The 15,871-nt window shown below is 40.9% G+C and overlaps 1 protein-coding gene across 1 annotated transcript in view; it reads right to left on the reverse strand.

Annotated features, from left to right (window-relative positions):
- Positions 1-11,419: 11,419 nt before the first annotated feature.
- The window catches only part of LOC147445974 (uncharacterized), a 58,105-nt gene continuing 53,653 nt past the window's right edge, over positions 11,420-15,871 (reverse strand). The window contains exons 2-3 of the mRNA XM_086526142.1: positions 12,029-12,169; positions 11,420-11,883 (exon numbers count right to left, since the gene is read on the reverse strand). Of these exons, the coding sequence (XP_086382268.1) occupies positions 11,743-11,883; positions 12,029-12,169 (282 nt within the window). The 3' untranslated portion in view covers positions 11,420-11,742. The remainder of the gene's footprint in view (positions 11,884-12,028; positions 12,170-15,871) is intronic.

Here is a 15,871-nt window from a genome sequence, read left to right on the forward strand (position 1 = left end):
TACTTTTTACACTAAGAAAGAGAAAAGACAAAATATAAAAAGATAAAAAGTTGTACAATTAAGCTCAAGCAAATAGCTTTGCGCGCTCTCTCTCTCTCTCTCTCTCTCTCTCTCTCTCTCTCTCACACACACACACACACACACACACACACACACACACACACACACACACACACACACATTTTGTCTCAATGTGTTCCCCCCTCCCCCTAAACACACACACACACACACATACTCACACACGCATGCGCGAGTGATAAATTAAAAGAAGTAATTTCTTTGATCCTAATTTTAGTTTACTCCATGTTGATGAGTGCGTAATACGGAAGTAATGCGAGGGTTGAGAGAGAGAGAGAGAGAGAGAGAGAGAGAGAGAGAGAGAGAGAGAGGTTTTGGTGGAGCTACTTCTCACACTATATATGACCTCCTTATTGTCTTATATTATCAATAACAAAAAATTGAGATAAGGATTAGTGAGTGGTTAATATGTGATGGTATTGGCCTAATGGCCTTTATCCCCACCACCGTCCCAATTAAAGGCCAATGTGCCAATAAGCGGGGAAAAGGGTAAGTAGAGTATGGTGGCTCTACCCAATGCCCATCAAATCATGACAATATGCAAAGTGCTTAGGAGGGAAACTCTTCATTAGATGGTCAACAGGGTTGTCGTGTGTGCACCTTGACAAGTTGGATGCACTTGTCCTCAAGCATCTCTCAAATGATCTCAATGTGATTTGTCTTCGCATGAAACACAGGGTTTCGTGCTTTTTGAATAACACTTTGACTTTCACAATGCAATATTGGAATCTCATCATTCATGCCCAAATATCCCACTCTAGAAAAGCAAACTAAATAGCTTCTTTGCAAGATTTAGAGACGGCCACATATTCTACCTCAGTGATTGACTAAGCAATGCAATCTTACAAATGAGATCTCCATGATATTTCACCTCTAGTAAATGTGAAAACATAGCCATTAGTGGACCTTCTATTGTCGAAATTCCTTAAATAATCAACATCCTTGTATCCTTTTACACATGCCTCCTTGTTTCCAAAGTATAAGCATTTGTCCTTTGTACTACTCAAATATATCATCACTCCTTTCACTACCTCCCAACGCATGTATCTTCTGACTACTTTGGCTACAAATGCAACGTTTGGATGCGTAGCAATGATGGCATACATCAAGCTACCAACATCAAATATATATAAGGGACCTTGGCCATTTTAGCCTTCCTCCTCTGATTTAAGGCAATTAATTTGGCTAAGTTTTACACATGAAGGTAACAAGCTATTGGATACCTTCACCCTCTCCATATTAAAACGTCGAAAGTAACTTGGAAGTGTACTCAGCCTAAGATAAGTAAAGCATTTTATTGCTCCTATCTCTCACAATCCTCATGCCAAGAAAGTGATTGGCTTCTCCCCAATCCTTCATATCAAAGTTCTTGTGCAAATTTGATTTTAATGCATCTCTCTCGCTAGTACTTTTCTTGGTGATAAGCATGTCGTCTAAATGCAAGATCAATATCAAAAGACTACCATCAATAGCCTTTTTAGTGTAGAGGCAATGATCTTTGTCACTCCTTTTGAAACCTTGAGACCTCATATAAGCATTAAACTTATGATACCATTAGTGATGGGATCCTTGTTTTGTCCCATATAGAGCCTTTCTAAGTTTGCAGGCCATCTTTTCTTTGCCTTTAATAACACACCCTTGTGGTTGTTGCATGTAAACGTCTTTATGAAGATCGCCATGTAAGAATGCCGTTTTGACATCCATTTGAAGAAGTTTCAAATCCTCAATGGCTACCAATACAAACACTAAGAGAAGAGTGGTCATCTTCACAACTAGTGAAAATATTCCATCAAAACCAATACCATTTTGCTTGTTAGCCATAGCTAACTTATCTAGCTCTTCCCATTCTTCCACATCCATGTTCTTGAGTTTGACACCTTGAAACTTTATGGGCTTTAACCTGCTTCTTTTGAACCAAAACTTCGTTCAATAAGAAAAGTTATTTCCATCAAGTTTTCAACGTTAAACAAAGCACCATCCAAAGAAGAAGAAGCCATAATGCCACTAAATGGCAAGAATAATCTTTGACCAAATTGAGTTTCAACTATAAGTTGAGTAAAATTCCAATCAACAAACCGAATAGAAACTAAAGAGAATGAATGGCAAGATAAAGAGATGTTTGAACAATCACAATCATGAAATTCATGGGAGAATTATGGCAAAAGTTCTCCTGTACGAGGAATGAATCTCAAAAGTTCCCTTGTACGAGGAATGAATCTCAAATCCCAAATGTCATAAGAGGCAGTATCTACTAGTATCTCAGCAAAGAGAGTCAAGAATCACAACATCTCTCAATGCATACAAATCATGAACACATATGTCGAGCACCTATGTCCATTTACATGTCCTATGGCGAGGCTATGATAAGGGAAACTACAGCGACCTAATCCACCTTGCATTGGGTAACCTGGTCCCCAGTGTTTAGCTTCAAAAAACCTCACGTATGACCCTCAAAAAAGTCTAAGCGATGACACAACTATAGTCAAGTCTCAAAAATGACTATCTTTCAGACCAAGTCTCAGAAATGGTCAGGACTTTTGTACTAGCCAAGATGGCTCCACAAATGTATTCATAGGTAGTATCCATAAGACCTTGCATCAATATAATCAACAATGCGTATAAGCAAGCATAAAATCGTAAGATGCCCTATCAACCATAAATCTACTTGATAAATATAATTCGAGCGTGTATGCTTTCTTCACGAGCCACACATAAAATTCTGTCATGTATGCTCAAAATCCTTGAACAAACCAACCAAACATTGAGCAAGCGAAGTATGCAATAAGCATCCCACTTCCAACAACTCTTCACAAAAGCATCCACAACTTCCAGAACACCCTTCAATCTGTCAATTGATATCTGCCAAACCGTATAGAATTTCCTTTTGCAAAGTCGTAGAACACAAAAATTCAATCAAACATGTGGAAACAAGCATATTAAAATGGGTTGTTTTTATAGTTGAAAACATATATGTCAAAATATGTAACTGTCTATCCATGACTTGCAGGCAGTCTATCAAATGTGCAACAAAATTAGTACGGAATTTGAAAAATATCCGACATGAAAGTTGTAGAACACAACGTTTCTGGTGAGGACATATGGAACCCAGCCCAAAATCACCTTTTTACTCAATCATATCTCTAATGCAAAACAAAGCTAGAAACTTCGCGGCCTCTGTACTCCACCATGACATTGCAACGATGCAAGGCATTCACTCCGGTTCTAACACCAATTATTGACGAGTACGCAATGCGAAAGGGATACATGGAATGATACATTAGGGTTAGAGAGAGAGAGAGAGAGAGAGAGAGAGAGAGAGAGAGAGAGAGAGAGAGAGAGAGAGAGAGAGAGAGAGAGAGGTTTTGGTGGAGTTGCTTCTCACACTATGTGTGAGCTCCTTATTGTTATATATTATCAATAACAAAGAATGAGATCAGGTTAGTGAGCGATAGTGCATGAGATATGTATTTGTGTGGGACGTATGATTCCTCAATGAATACACTAAAGATGAACATATGTGCTCTCTAGGAAAATGTAAACCACTCTCTTTTATGATACAGGAACCGTTAGCATGTAACAATTCTTCAGTATTCAAGCATAATCATATTACACACACAAACTAGATTGCATTTGAAGTTGGCACTTAGTAAGATTTCTAATAATTGTCTACAACTAAAAGTCATCAAGTTTCAATCAACAAAACCATTAGAGTTGCAATTTGCAAGGTCTTGAAAAAATCCTTAAAGCCATCCACAAGTACTTTCTTTTGTTTGCATGCCTCACTATTCTCCTACTAACTAAAATGAATAACTCAATCAAGCATGCATGGCTCATCATTCCTTTATTGGCCACAATATTGTGACCACCTTGGACTTCATTTAGGTCTTGCAAGTCGAACAACACCATCTTCACATTTCAAGCCATAGCTATCATTAGCCATCGCCTCTCGTTTGAGCTTATACTAAGGATCCTCCACAAAGGGGTCGAATAGTAGTTACAAGTCAAATACTAGGTTAAAGACTTGTTTCCAAGGACATGTCAGAGCTCACCAATTGCATGGTTTCATTGAAGCAAAGTTAATGTTCAACACCTTGGTGTCATCTTCCAGGTATTGGCTAAAAAGTTCACATGAAGAAAATTTGAGGCATTTTTAAGTGATCACTTGTGTGCTCTTTCCACAATATTATATCTAACATCTCAAATATGATGAAGGTAATGCCTTGTTGATGCAAGCATACCTGGGTTCCATAATTCAAGGCATGGCTCATACTACTATAAATCTATCCAATGGAGTTGGTATTCCTTTTTAGTGCTTATTTTTAGACAATATCCTATCCTTTTTATTCTTCTCCCCTCCCCCCATATCTAGTATCACATCATGTTACCTACATGTTGTTGGAATTAGGGTTGTAGGGAAACACACACAGCTTGGAGAAGACGAAGGAAGCTCAAGGCACACAATAGAGAGTGTATTACTTAGTGTGCAATGGAAAGATAGATAGCCCTAGAGTGATGGGCATATATACAATGCACGGGGGGAAAAAACTCCTTAAGAGGAAAAAAACGCCCTGACAGTCCTAGTGTGTTCACACATGTCACTACCACATGTATATGGTAACAAATCCCCCCTGGGAGTGATGCGGTGAACGAGGGCTGGCACGAAGAGTAAAGAGAAGTGCCATGTCCTGAGGACAGGATCAGTTCACAAAGGAGAGCAAGCCCAAAGCTTTGAGGAAAGATTCAAAATTCTCACGAGACAATGCCTTTGTGAAAAGATCTGCAAGGTTGTCTTGTGTTGGCACACAAGCCAAGTTGATCTCTCCTACTGAGAGCCTCTCCCTCACATAGTGGTAATGCACCTCAATGTGCTTTGTGCGAGCATGAAAGACTGGGTTCCTCGCAACTATCAATGCGCTCTGACTGTCAGTGTAGATGATGTTGGCAATGTATTGTCCAACACCCAAATCAACCATAAGGCGTCTGAGACATACACACTCAACCATAGCTGTGAAGACTACCCTGTTCTCAGCCTCACAGCTGGAAGTGGCCACAATAGGTTGCTTCTTGCTCAACCATGAAATACATGAATTGCCAAGCATGAAACAAAAACCACTTATGGATACTCGCATGCCATAACAACCAGCCCAATTTGAGTCTTAAAAAGCATGTAAAATCTGGCAGCAATAGATGATGTTGGCAATGTATTGTCCAACACCCAAATCAACCATCAGGCGTCTGAGACATACACACTCAACCATAGCTGTGAAGACTACCCTGTACTCAGCCTCACAGCTGGAAGTGGCCACAGTAGGTTGCTTCTTGCTCAACCATGAAATACATGAATTGCCAAGCATGAAACAAAAACCACTTATGGACACTCGCATGCCATAACAACCAGCCCAATTTGAGTCTAAAAAAGCATGTAAAATCTGGCAGCAATGATCTCCCCTTGGGATAAAACAAGCCAAGATGCAAAGTGCCACTCAAGTAAAATCCTCTTGAATGCTTGCCAATGCTTCGACCCTGGGCTATGCATAAATCTGCTTACCTGTGAGACTACAAACTGAATATCTGGCCTCGTGTTGCATACATACATGAGGCAGCCAATAGCGAGTGACATCAACAGGATCACATGTAGACTCAACTTCAAACTTGTTTCCATGGGAGTGGCAATAGGTTTGCAATCCTCAAGTCCAAACTTACATAGCAATGTCTCTATGTAACTTTTCTGACACAAGGCAATACCACCATCACACTGCTTAAACTGTATCCCCAAGTAATGATGCAACAACCCCAAATCTTTCATCTTGAAAGTAGCATTCAAGTCAGCCTTAAATTCAGCAATATGTGCCTCATTGGGACCAGTGATCAGCAAATCATCCACATAAAGAACAACAATGAAAAGTACATCGCCCTCACGCTTGACATACAATGTGCTTTCTGTTGGACTATTACAAAAGCCTCGTTTGACCAATTAGTGTCAACTTTCTCATACCAAGCATGAGGAGATTGCTTCAATCCATACAAAGCCTTCTTAGATTTGCACACTTTTTCCTCTTGTCCTTTCTTGACAAAACCGTGAGGCTGCGTTACATAGACTTCCTAAAAAATGTCACCATTCAAGAAAGCAGTAACAATATCCAATTGATGTACATCCCAGCCAAAATGAGCTGCCAATGCACATAGAAAACAAATAGTAGTCCTATGACAAGTGGGAGTAAAATTTTCTCATAATCTATGCCTTTATGTTGTGAATAGCCTTTTGCAACAAGTCGAGCTTTACGGTGATCAACCTCACCATCCGGCTTGCGTTTCAACTTGTAAACCCACTTTGTACCAATGGCCTTTTTGCCAGGAGTCAAATCACATAAAGTCCATGTGTCATTTTCTATAAGTGTATCATATTCTGATTGCATGGCAGCCATCCAATTTTTTGAATTATGTGCTTCATCCAAAGACAGGAGTTCCTCTTTATCACATAAGTTAGACACAACCAAAGCATAACAATCTGATGCATAAGAGGCATGGCAAGAACCTGAATGAATATGACTAGACAAAGGTGTATCCAATTTACAGTCACGCAAAGTGTGCACCAGCCATTTTGGCATACCTCTAGCCTGCTCATTTTCAACCCTTTCCTCATCAAGTACATCATGTACATCTGCATCAGTAATAGGTTGATTTGTAACATTTTTAGAAACCCCCATAGACTGTACATTTTCCTCATTTGAATTTACAATTCCACCACTGAAAAGAGGCAATAATCTGTCATAAATGTCCTGTGAGCTTACATTACTATCTCTAGTACATGACAACAAAGGCTGAACAGAATATTCCACAAACACAACATCACGTGAGACCAAAATACGCTTTGTTTGTGATGGTACAACCTGTAATCTTTGCTTTCAGCACTATATAGAACCAACAAAAATACATTTGACAGCCTTATCATCCAATTTTTTGCGCTGTGCTTATGGCACTAAACCATAAGCCAAACAACCAAAACACGCATGTGCTCAATAGATGGCTTTCTATCATGCCATCCTTCATATGGAGTCATAGACTGCAACGCTTTCCTAGGACACCTGTTGAGTACATAAGTGGCACACATGACAGCAGATCGAATGTGGTAAAGCTTGACTCTTGACCATACATCGTGCCATTTCCGTAAGAGACCTACTTTTCCTCTCAGCAACACCATTTTGTGAGGCGTATACGACAATGTACATTGGTGTTTTATCCCATGACTAGCCAGAAATGCATTAAATTCTTGAGACATTTACGCCCCCCCTCGATCAGAACGGAGGGTGCCCATAGTATATATGGAGACATTTTCAGCCATAGCAAGAAATTGCTTGAAGCCATAAACACTTCGGACTTAGCTTTCAACGGATATACCCATGCATGCCTGAAGTAGTCATCAATGAAAGTCACAAAGTACATGTAATTTTCCAAGGACGCAGTTTGCATAGACCCACAAACATCACTATGCACAAGCTGCAATCTGCATGTAGCACGAACTGACCCATCCTTTTTTACCCAAAATGCACCCATCACAAACATGTTTGACAGGTGCTTCAAGAGGTGGCAAATAAGCAACCATATCAGATTTCTGCAAACGCAGGAAACTGACAAACTTCAGATGTCCAAACGAACTGTACATTTGTCATCCACAAATTTGACTACGAGACCAAGTCTAGCAAGTGAAGATACAGACAAAAGGTTCTTTTTTATCACAGGTATATACAATGCATCAACAAGTATGAAAGAACTGCCATTTGCAGCAGTAAGCACAATCTTTCCAACTCCTTGAATAGGATAAGAGGCATTGTTGGCACAAGTCACCGTATTCCCATGAGGGACTGACTCAATAGAGATAAACAAATCATGATGTAAGGTAATGTGCTTTGTAGCACCATTGGCAAAATACTACATGTGAATCTGCAGTAAAACTGATATGCATCATGGACAATAGGATCACAAGTGCACTCTGCACTAAATACCCATGCTGCATCAACATCAACATCACAATCTCCTTTGATAGAAGACTCTACAATTGCTACACTTGTATTGGACCCTGTAGTGGATCCAGCCAATTTCTTCTTAGCCTCTTTTGCCTTCAATTTCAGACACTGCTTGATCAGGTGATCACTAGTACCTTTACAATAATGGCAACGCATCTTCTTTTTGCCCTTATCACCAGAATTTACAGACGAAGTGCTGCCAGTAGAAGCATTAGGAATGGAAGTTTTGCCACTCGCAGCAGGACCATAAGAAGTGGTTACATTGTTGTTCCCACCTTGTTGAGCTGCAATAAAAGCATGTTCAACTGCACATTGCCTAGTCCTGTTTTTTTTGGAAAGCGACTCTTGCAATAGCAATGTGCATAATGCATCAAACTTGACAACTTCAGGATTTCCTTGGGTCATAAGTCTCCAAGTACTAGCAAAAGTCTGGTAAGAATCTGGCAAGCATCAAGAACAGTCTACACAAGTGAACTGTCAGAAATCACTTCTCCCGCAGAAATTAGTTGCTCATTAATATCCTTGACACCAGCAAGGAAAGTGTCCATTTCATCTTCCTCATACATAATCTTCGATTCCAACTCTATACGTAGCAAAGCAATTTTAGCCTCATTGCGGCTTGCATAAAGACCTTCTAGAATATTCCAAGCCTGTTTTGCAGATTTTGCTGAACGGATGCGAGGAGTGATAGTGCGCTTTATAGACAATGCAATCAATGCATGAGCCTGCGCATCTCTTACATCCCAACGAGCCTGCTCAGTCGTAGGCAAAACAACTTTAACAACAACAACCCTGGCAACAAAACCTGGAGCATCCTTAACATGCTTGCATCCACAGTACCGTGACGTACATCAATGCCCTGCACAATGTTTCAAACTCCCTTTGATACAAGAACATGTTGCATCAGGTAAGCCCACATAGAGTAATTGTCCCCATCCAATCTGTCCTCAGCAACAAACATCTTGAACACATCTGTGTTGTTGTCAGCCATGGAAAATGCGTGCACCTATGTGAAAACTGCCGAAATGAGGACAAACTGAGTGAGACTAGCACGTGCTATATAGCACAACCCGCAGTAGAGTGTATGGGACCTGTTATGCAGTAATTGGCACTGACAAAAAATTTGCACAAAATGACAAAATTTCTTGTGCAAACCTGGCTGTAGTGGAAACGGAGGTGGAAATGAGCCCGAAAAGGAATTCTAAGCAGACCAACCTCTACGAGTGTTCCCAAATTTTTTGTTGACCTGTTGATGCTTGCCAAAGCTCGTTGAAATCTGAGAAAACAAACAAGGGTGTTCTGGCGACGTTGGCGACTAAACCTAGGAGGTCGTGACCTGCTTTGATACCAATTGTTGGAACTAGGGTTGCAGGGAAACGCACACAGCTTGGAGAAGACGAAGGAAGCTCAAGGCACACAACAGAGAGTGTATTACTTAGTGTGCAATTGAAAGATAGATAGCCCTAGAGTGATGGGTGTATATACAATGCACGGGGGGAAAAACCTCCTAAGAGGGAAAAAATGCCCCAATGGTCCTAGTGTGTTCACACACATCACTACCACATGTATATGGTAACACATTCTACTTTGGCAATACCTACTAATGGATGTAGAGATGGTAGGTTGCAAGACGTGTGAACAACTTATTTTAGGGCAAAGGAAAGATTTTTCCATTGTGAAAAGAACTTACATTGACCATCTTACGGACCAACAATCTATGTTAATTTTGACGGGATGGTAAGCAAAGGCTATATTGCATAGAGATCACAAGTACTTATCCTCATGGTGACTAATGACATATTCATACATAGAGAGTCGATGGAGTTGAAGCCACTATTATTTGTACTTCTTTGCATGTATTTATAAGTGCTCACCTACACTCCCCTCAACATGAGGCCCCATACAACGATGTGTACCATTACATGTGATGTGTTGCTTGCTTAAGAATGTTAGATATATTTACTTCTTCAGTTTATAATTTTTTTTGCTTGCATAAATTGAATATAATTGACAAATTTAGTACATGGAAGTTGTTTGCTTAATATTTTCATAGGACAAATTTGTTCCCAGCAATGCCTTCATTATAATCTAGAACCTCGAGATAAAGGACACTTCGTGATAATAATCTTGAGGTTGTTTCACCTTGTTGCACCTATGCTCCTCTATAGTCACAAATGTTAGCCTTCTGTTGCCAACCAATGGGCCATCATAACATTTCACAAGACTCCTAGGATTTTTGTTTGGGAGAAAAAGCAAAAACAAGATTGCTAAAGACTATGAAACTTGGGACTTTGTTTATCCTGTTCTAATCCATTTAGCTCCTCCTAGATCGTGTTCTTTCCTTCTGGACTTCCTTGGCATTTGGAAATGTCGTGACATTTAGCTCTTCCTAGATCTTCTTCTTTCCTTCTCAACTTCCTTGGCATTCGGCAATGTTGCGACGTAAAAGCTCTTGCATGGACAATAAAAAAGGGGAGAGCATGGAAACTTGCATAGCTTATAATTGAAAGTTGATTGGCCTTGAGGGTCATTAAGCACTACGGTTTGGTAGCCAAATCATTAATCCACACTAGATGAACAATGTCATTTACAGCTAGCCGATACGACTTCATGTCTTCTCCACAGCTTTATCAAGTCCTCCAGTCACATCTTTATTGAATCTCCTAACTTTGTTTCTCCTTGACAAACTCTTGAAAGGTTATGCACTGGCACCATTCTCTCTTATGCCTCCTCATTCCATTTGTCTTAAAATTCTTCTTCCTTCCATCCCACTTATTCACCTCACTTAAATTCATGCAATTCTACTACAGACCAAAACGCCCCATACAATGCCAACTTTTAATTAACATGTGAGTTTTGCATTGTATGGAGATGAATTGACAAGTCGAAAAAAGAACACGGTGGAGCTCTACCTTCACCTCCTTTTGCAGCTCATAATATGCTAAATTTGGGTTCAAAAAGAGAGTAACACTGCCATTAAAATCATGTTTCCCATTTCTTTGTACTGTATACAAATATGAGTATCTACACAATCACAGGTTTGCTCACAAGATTTATCGCCAGGTCAGGTTTATCCACTTGAATTGAGATACGTCATTCAATGTCTCACCATCAAGAAGTAATGGAACAACCATTGCTCAAATTTGTTACCAAAATGCTGATGTAAATGTTGAGCACAGGAAGCTCTGTATTTAGCTGCCCAATAACAATTCTCTACCAGATTGGCCTATTAAAAGGTTATAAGTAAAGCAGGAGTCACATTTGTGAAATATTTGGAAACCTTTAAATGGCTAACAAAATCTCATTCCCAAGAAAAATACCAATGAAATGTTCTTCTGCATAAAATTAAAATTGAATTGCTATCCATTTCTTATCACAACAAGCTTGAGATTTATTCAATTGTCCACGTGAATTCTATTGCATCTATATTTTATGCATGATCAAGACTATTTCCCTTCTCTAAGGACCAGTTTTGTCATTTGAGCTACCTGATTTTCTTAAAACAACTTAAAACCATCATTTGTAACATAAACTCTTTGGATAATTGACAATTCTATTGAACACAGATAGGAGCTTTCATATCAAATGGTTCCTGGAGGGCTGTGTTATATTTATGAAGCTCGATATTTCATGTCAAGGTTTATAGCTTGCTTGCAGGGAAATACATTGTGTGCCGACCTTCGGCAACCAATTCACCTGTCCTTTTATTTGTAAGCTTTACAATCACAACTCCAATTGATGTCGTATATTTTGAGACCATGGCATCAACCTCAATTTCATCCTGAACAAACCAATCTCAAGAGTAAACAAACTCTTCAGCAAGTCATCACTAGAGAGATTGATCAGCACCGCCGTTAAAGTTACCTTGACAGACTACAAAATAGACACAAAAAAAAAGGCAATCAATTTCATATAAAATGACTTACATCTATATGAGCAGAGGAGGTGTAGGATACGTTCAAATCTACAGAGACCCGAACCCTGCCATCCACAGTAACCAAGGCAGCTGCCCCTACATTATCGACGAGACTTGAAATGACGCCCTGATGCAGCACTTGCAATGAGTTCTGCCAAGGGCCAAAGGATCAACATGTTTATGAAAACAGACAAATACTGAAAAAGCTCTAAATCAAAGGTCCAAAGCTATCCCAACTCTTATGCACTACTAGCCATCTACCTAAGCCTTGATCTGACATTCGTTTTGGAACTGGAAAAACAAGGATATGGCCAAGCCCTAGAGCATCTTGGAGCTTACTTCCCCCCCCCCCCCAAATTTCTGGTCACAAAGCAAGAAGGGACAACAAAATCGATAATAATATATGTCCAATAAAACTCACTAGAGAGAGAGAGAGAGAGAGAGAGAGAGAGAGAGAGAGAGAGAGAGAGAGAGGAAGAAGAAGAGTATTTTAACGTCGCAGGAAACCTTGAAGATCTATCCGACGAGGAGAGTTGAACTCAAGACCTGTTATTCAAGAGGGAGGAGGCCAAGCCTAATGTCGTGTGCTCTCAGTGATGTGACCTGCCGACCTGATCAGACCACATCAACCTCTGCTTGCCCGCATCATTAGACGCAGGCTGGAGTGTGTTTCCTCTCAATTGTTTTAGTTTCCAATTATTTGGTTTGTATCTTCATTTTTTATTATCCTCGGTTGGTTGTTTGTTGCTTGTTTTCACGTGCTTCTTCCTTGGTACATGGTGTATGTGGTTGGGCGCATGTGCATGGGTGGGTTTGTTTTATCTGACTTGCGTCGGTGGGTTTGTGAAGCTTGTCTTGACAGTTTGGCTTTGACTCATCTTGTTCTGGGTTGGTTTTGGTTTTCTCCTTGTTTTTTGTCTTTGTTCATTTTTTTGTTTTCGGCATCTATGCTGGGATTGGTGCTCTACTGTCTCTACCAGGACTTCCGCTGCTGGACATTTTCAGAAGGGCCTTAAGATTTCCTTTATGGATTCCTTGACACTAGCTTCAACAGTTTTGATTTACACGAGACACCTTTATCAAGTGGACTGTCTTCTGCATTGATAGCTCTTACTTGGCAGCTCCAGTTTTGTGTACTCGCCGGTTTTTCCTCATCATCTCCATCGAGAGATTTCTTGGTGATGATAGTGATTCTTATCTCTCATCTTCGTCATCCATAGATACCCCTCTTCTATGGTTTCACAGTTCCACGAGTCCAGATGGTGCAGGTAGTGGGCTTTTGCCCAACATTGAACAGCTGTCTTTAACCAGCAAGCCATTGGCAAGGAGGTAAAATCACTGCAACAATCACTGAACTGATCTGAAACAACAAACACTCGAACTTGAAAGAGAGAAACACCTCATAGTAGACGAGAGACACGGAGTGCCGGAGTTCCACTCCCAAAAGCATTGGCCCCAAAGTCTAGCACCCTTTTGGTACTTAATTTTATATTAAATACTCCACGGAGTACAGCTTCCGGGAAGTCACTCTGTGAATAAAGGCATCAAATACAAAAGTCAGCGCCCCCAACACCGAGACTACACTAATCTCTAATGGATGTCTCAAGGGCACTAAGATTACATACCCAAGCAATCACACGCAATTAAAAATATTCAGTGGTTGGCACATCACAATGCAACACAAATGCTCACATATGCATGTTACAAGACATAGAAACATAAAGTCGTCGATGAACACTCCCCCCGCAAATAACCATCCAGGTCCGAGCCATAAGCTATTCAACGACTCCCTCCCACAAAAAAACCTAAAAAAGTCCGGGCCATGAGATATAGAGGCTTTTACAACCAAACACACCCCAGATCGCAGCCTGTGTCGTACCACTACTCAGACTTCTTAATAATCCCCCCGTAAATAACCACAAGGGTCCGAGCCATGAGTAAAAACAACACTTTTCAAACATTCAATACTCCCCCCGCAAATAACCACAGGGGTCCGGGCCATGAGTATGTGCAAGCATTCTTAAACATCAATTTTCTTCAATACTCCTCCTTGGAGTAAATCACCAAACATTGAAACCAGTATTAAAACCACAATCAAACAATTCAAATCGGCACCAAGACAAGTTTAAAATAGATACCATCCATTTCAAACAGGATCACCAGATAGGTTCTCAACAAAAAAAAAAAAAAACAGCATAAGCTAACTGAAAAAGCATTCCCAACATCAACAGAGCTCGAAAAGACGATTGGCTTTCCATCCTAAAATGTACACCAAAATAAGGTTGTAGCTGATCGTGGCATGGTCCATGAGCTCTTGGACAGACATTGTGCTTGTAGCGGTAATAGCAATCACACTCGGCCTCCAAGGTTATCAACTCGAGAAGAGACACCTATTGAAAGATGACCAAAGATTACAAGTTGTGATCAGCTAGGGTTTTTATGGCAAGCATTTCAAAATATCCCACTTTGCCACAAGCTGCACTCCGAACGAAGATATCAAAAGGCATATAACTTTGTGCAAAAATTTTCTTGAAAGCTTGCCAAGTCCTTGGAGTGTGCGGTAGTTCAAAAATATGAGGAATATCTGCCAGGCCCTCCTCCTCCATCCATTTTGCATCCAATGCCAGATAGTTCTTAAACTTGACTAAATACCGGCATATCACTTTACGTTTTATTTTCCTTTCCTTGTGAGCCATTATCTGTTCTGGAACGAGAATGTCACGTGACACATCCAACCCTATGTGTCTGTCACCAGCATGTGACTACTATCTATCCTTTTTGTTGAATTTATTTACTTTCACTTTTTGGAAACACCCCTCGGGAAATCTAACTGCCCTGCATTGCATAGCTAGTGTGGAACTGTCCAGAGGGAGTCCAGGCCTGAGGGCAAGAGAGCACTAAGGTTGGACAAGGACTATGGTTAGCCAAGTGGGGTCATTGACTAGCCAAAGTGGAATCCTTTGGTACAGAGGCTACATTTCAATTCTGGATGTGGCCGCAGTGTACAAAGAGGGTCGGATGACCTAGAAAGATACAATGGCAGCATCTCCTAAAATTTAGGGAACTGCTATTTTGGGACCTGAAAATGTGTTGACGTCATTACCTCCGGAATGACAAGGGGAACATTTTCTTACTCTGCCGTGAAGTCAACTGGGCAACCGGTTGGGATATTTTTAGGCGGCAACCCCGAAACGGGAAAATGCTTGTAAATATGCCAAGTGGCACCTTCTGGTGCACTTGCCTCATGAAACAAGAAGTGGCGCTGAATTTGAAGGAGAGAGAGCCTCATTTTCAGATTTTGTCACAGGTTAAGAGCTATGGAGTGCTTGCTTTCCCTCCTATGTACAGTGCGGTGCCAGGAGTGATGCCCTGCACGCTACGCACTGCCCTCTCTCTCCCCTTTGGCAGTATGTTATGCCCCTCTAGTGGGCTCTTCATTTGACCAATGTACAGTTGTGTGGGTTCATGCGCGATTGCCGAGGCAAGAACCTCTTGCACAGGTACTGGATTAGCTAGCGGCTAATCCCCCCCCGCAGGTACAGGTGAATTCGGAGAGGTTTCACGCCAGAAATCTCGTCCGATTCAAAGGGCAAGTAGCCCTACAGGTGCGGGAGCTCGAGGGCTTGCTACGGATGCGACCGGCACGTGAAACGGAGCCCGAAACAGTGAATTACAGCCTGCTGTGTATTTTTGCAGGTTTAGGGTTTTGGCCCTAAACGGACCCTAATACCCCCAGGAGGTTCGGGGACGCAAGGGGACCGCTGTACAGGTGATCTGGCGCATTTTCAGGGCTGAAAACAGAGAATTCAGCATGCTGCAGATCCTCGCCAGGTTTTGCAAAGTGCCCGTATGC

The sequence above is a fragment of the Adiantum capillus-veneris genome, chromosome 12 (assembly GCF_014529385.1).
Source record: "Adiantum capillus-veneris isolate H3 chromosome 12, ASM1452938v2, whole genome shotgun sequence".
NCBI classification, from domain to species: Eukaryota; Viridiplantae; Streptophyta; class Polypodiopsida; order Polypodiales; family Pteridaceae; genus Adiantum; species Adiantum capillus-veneris.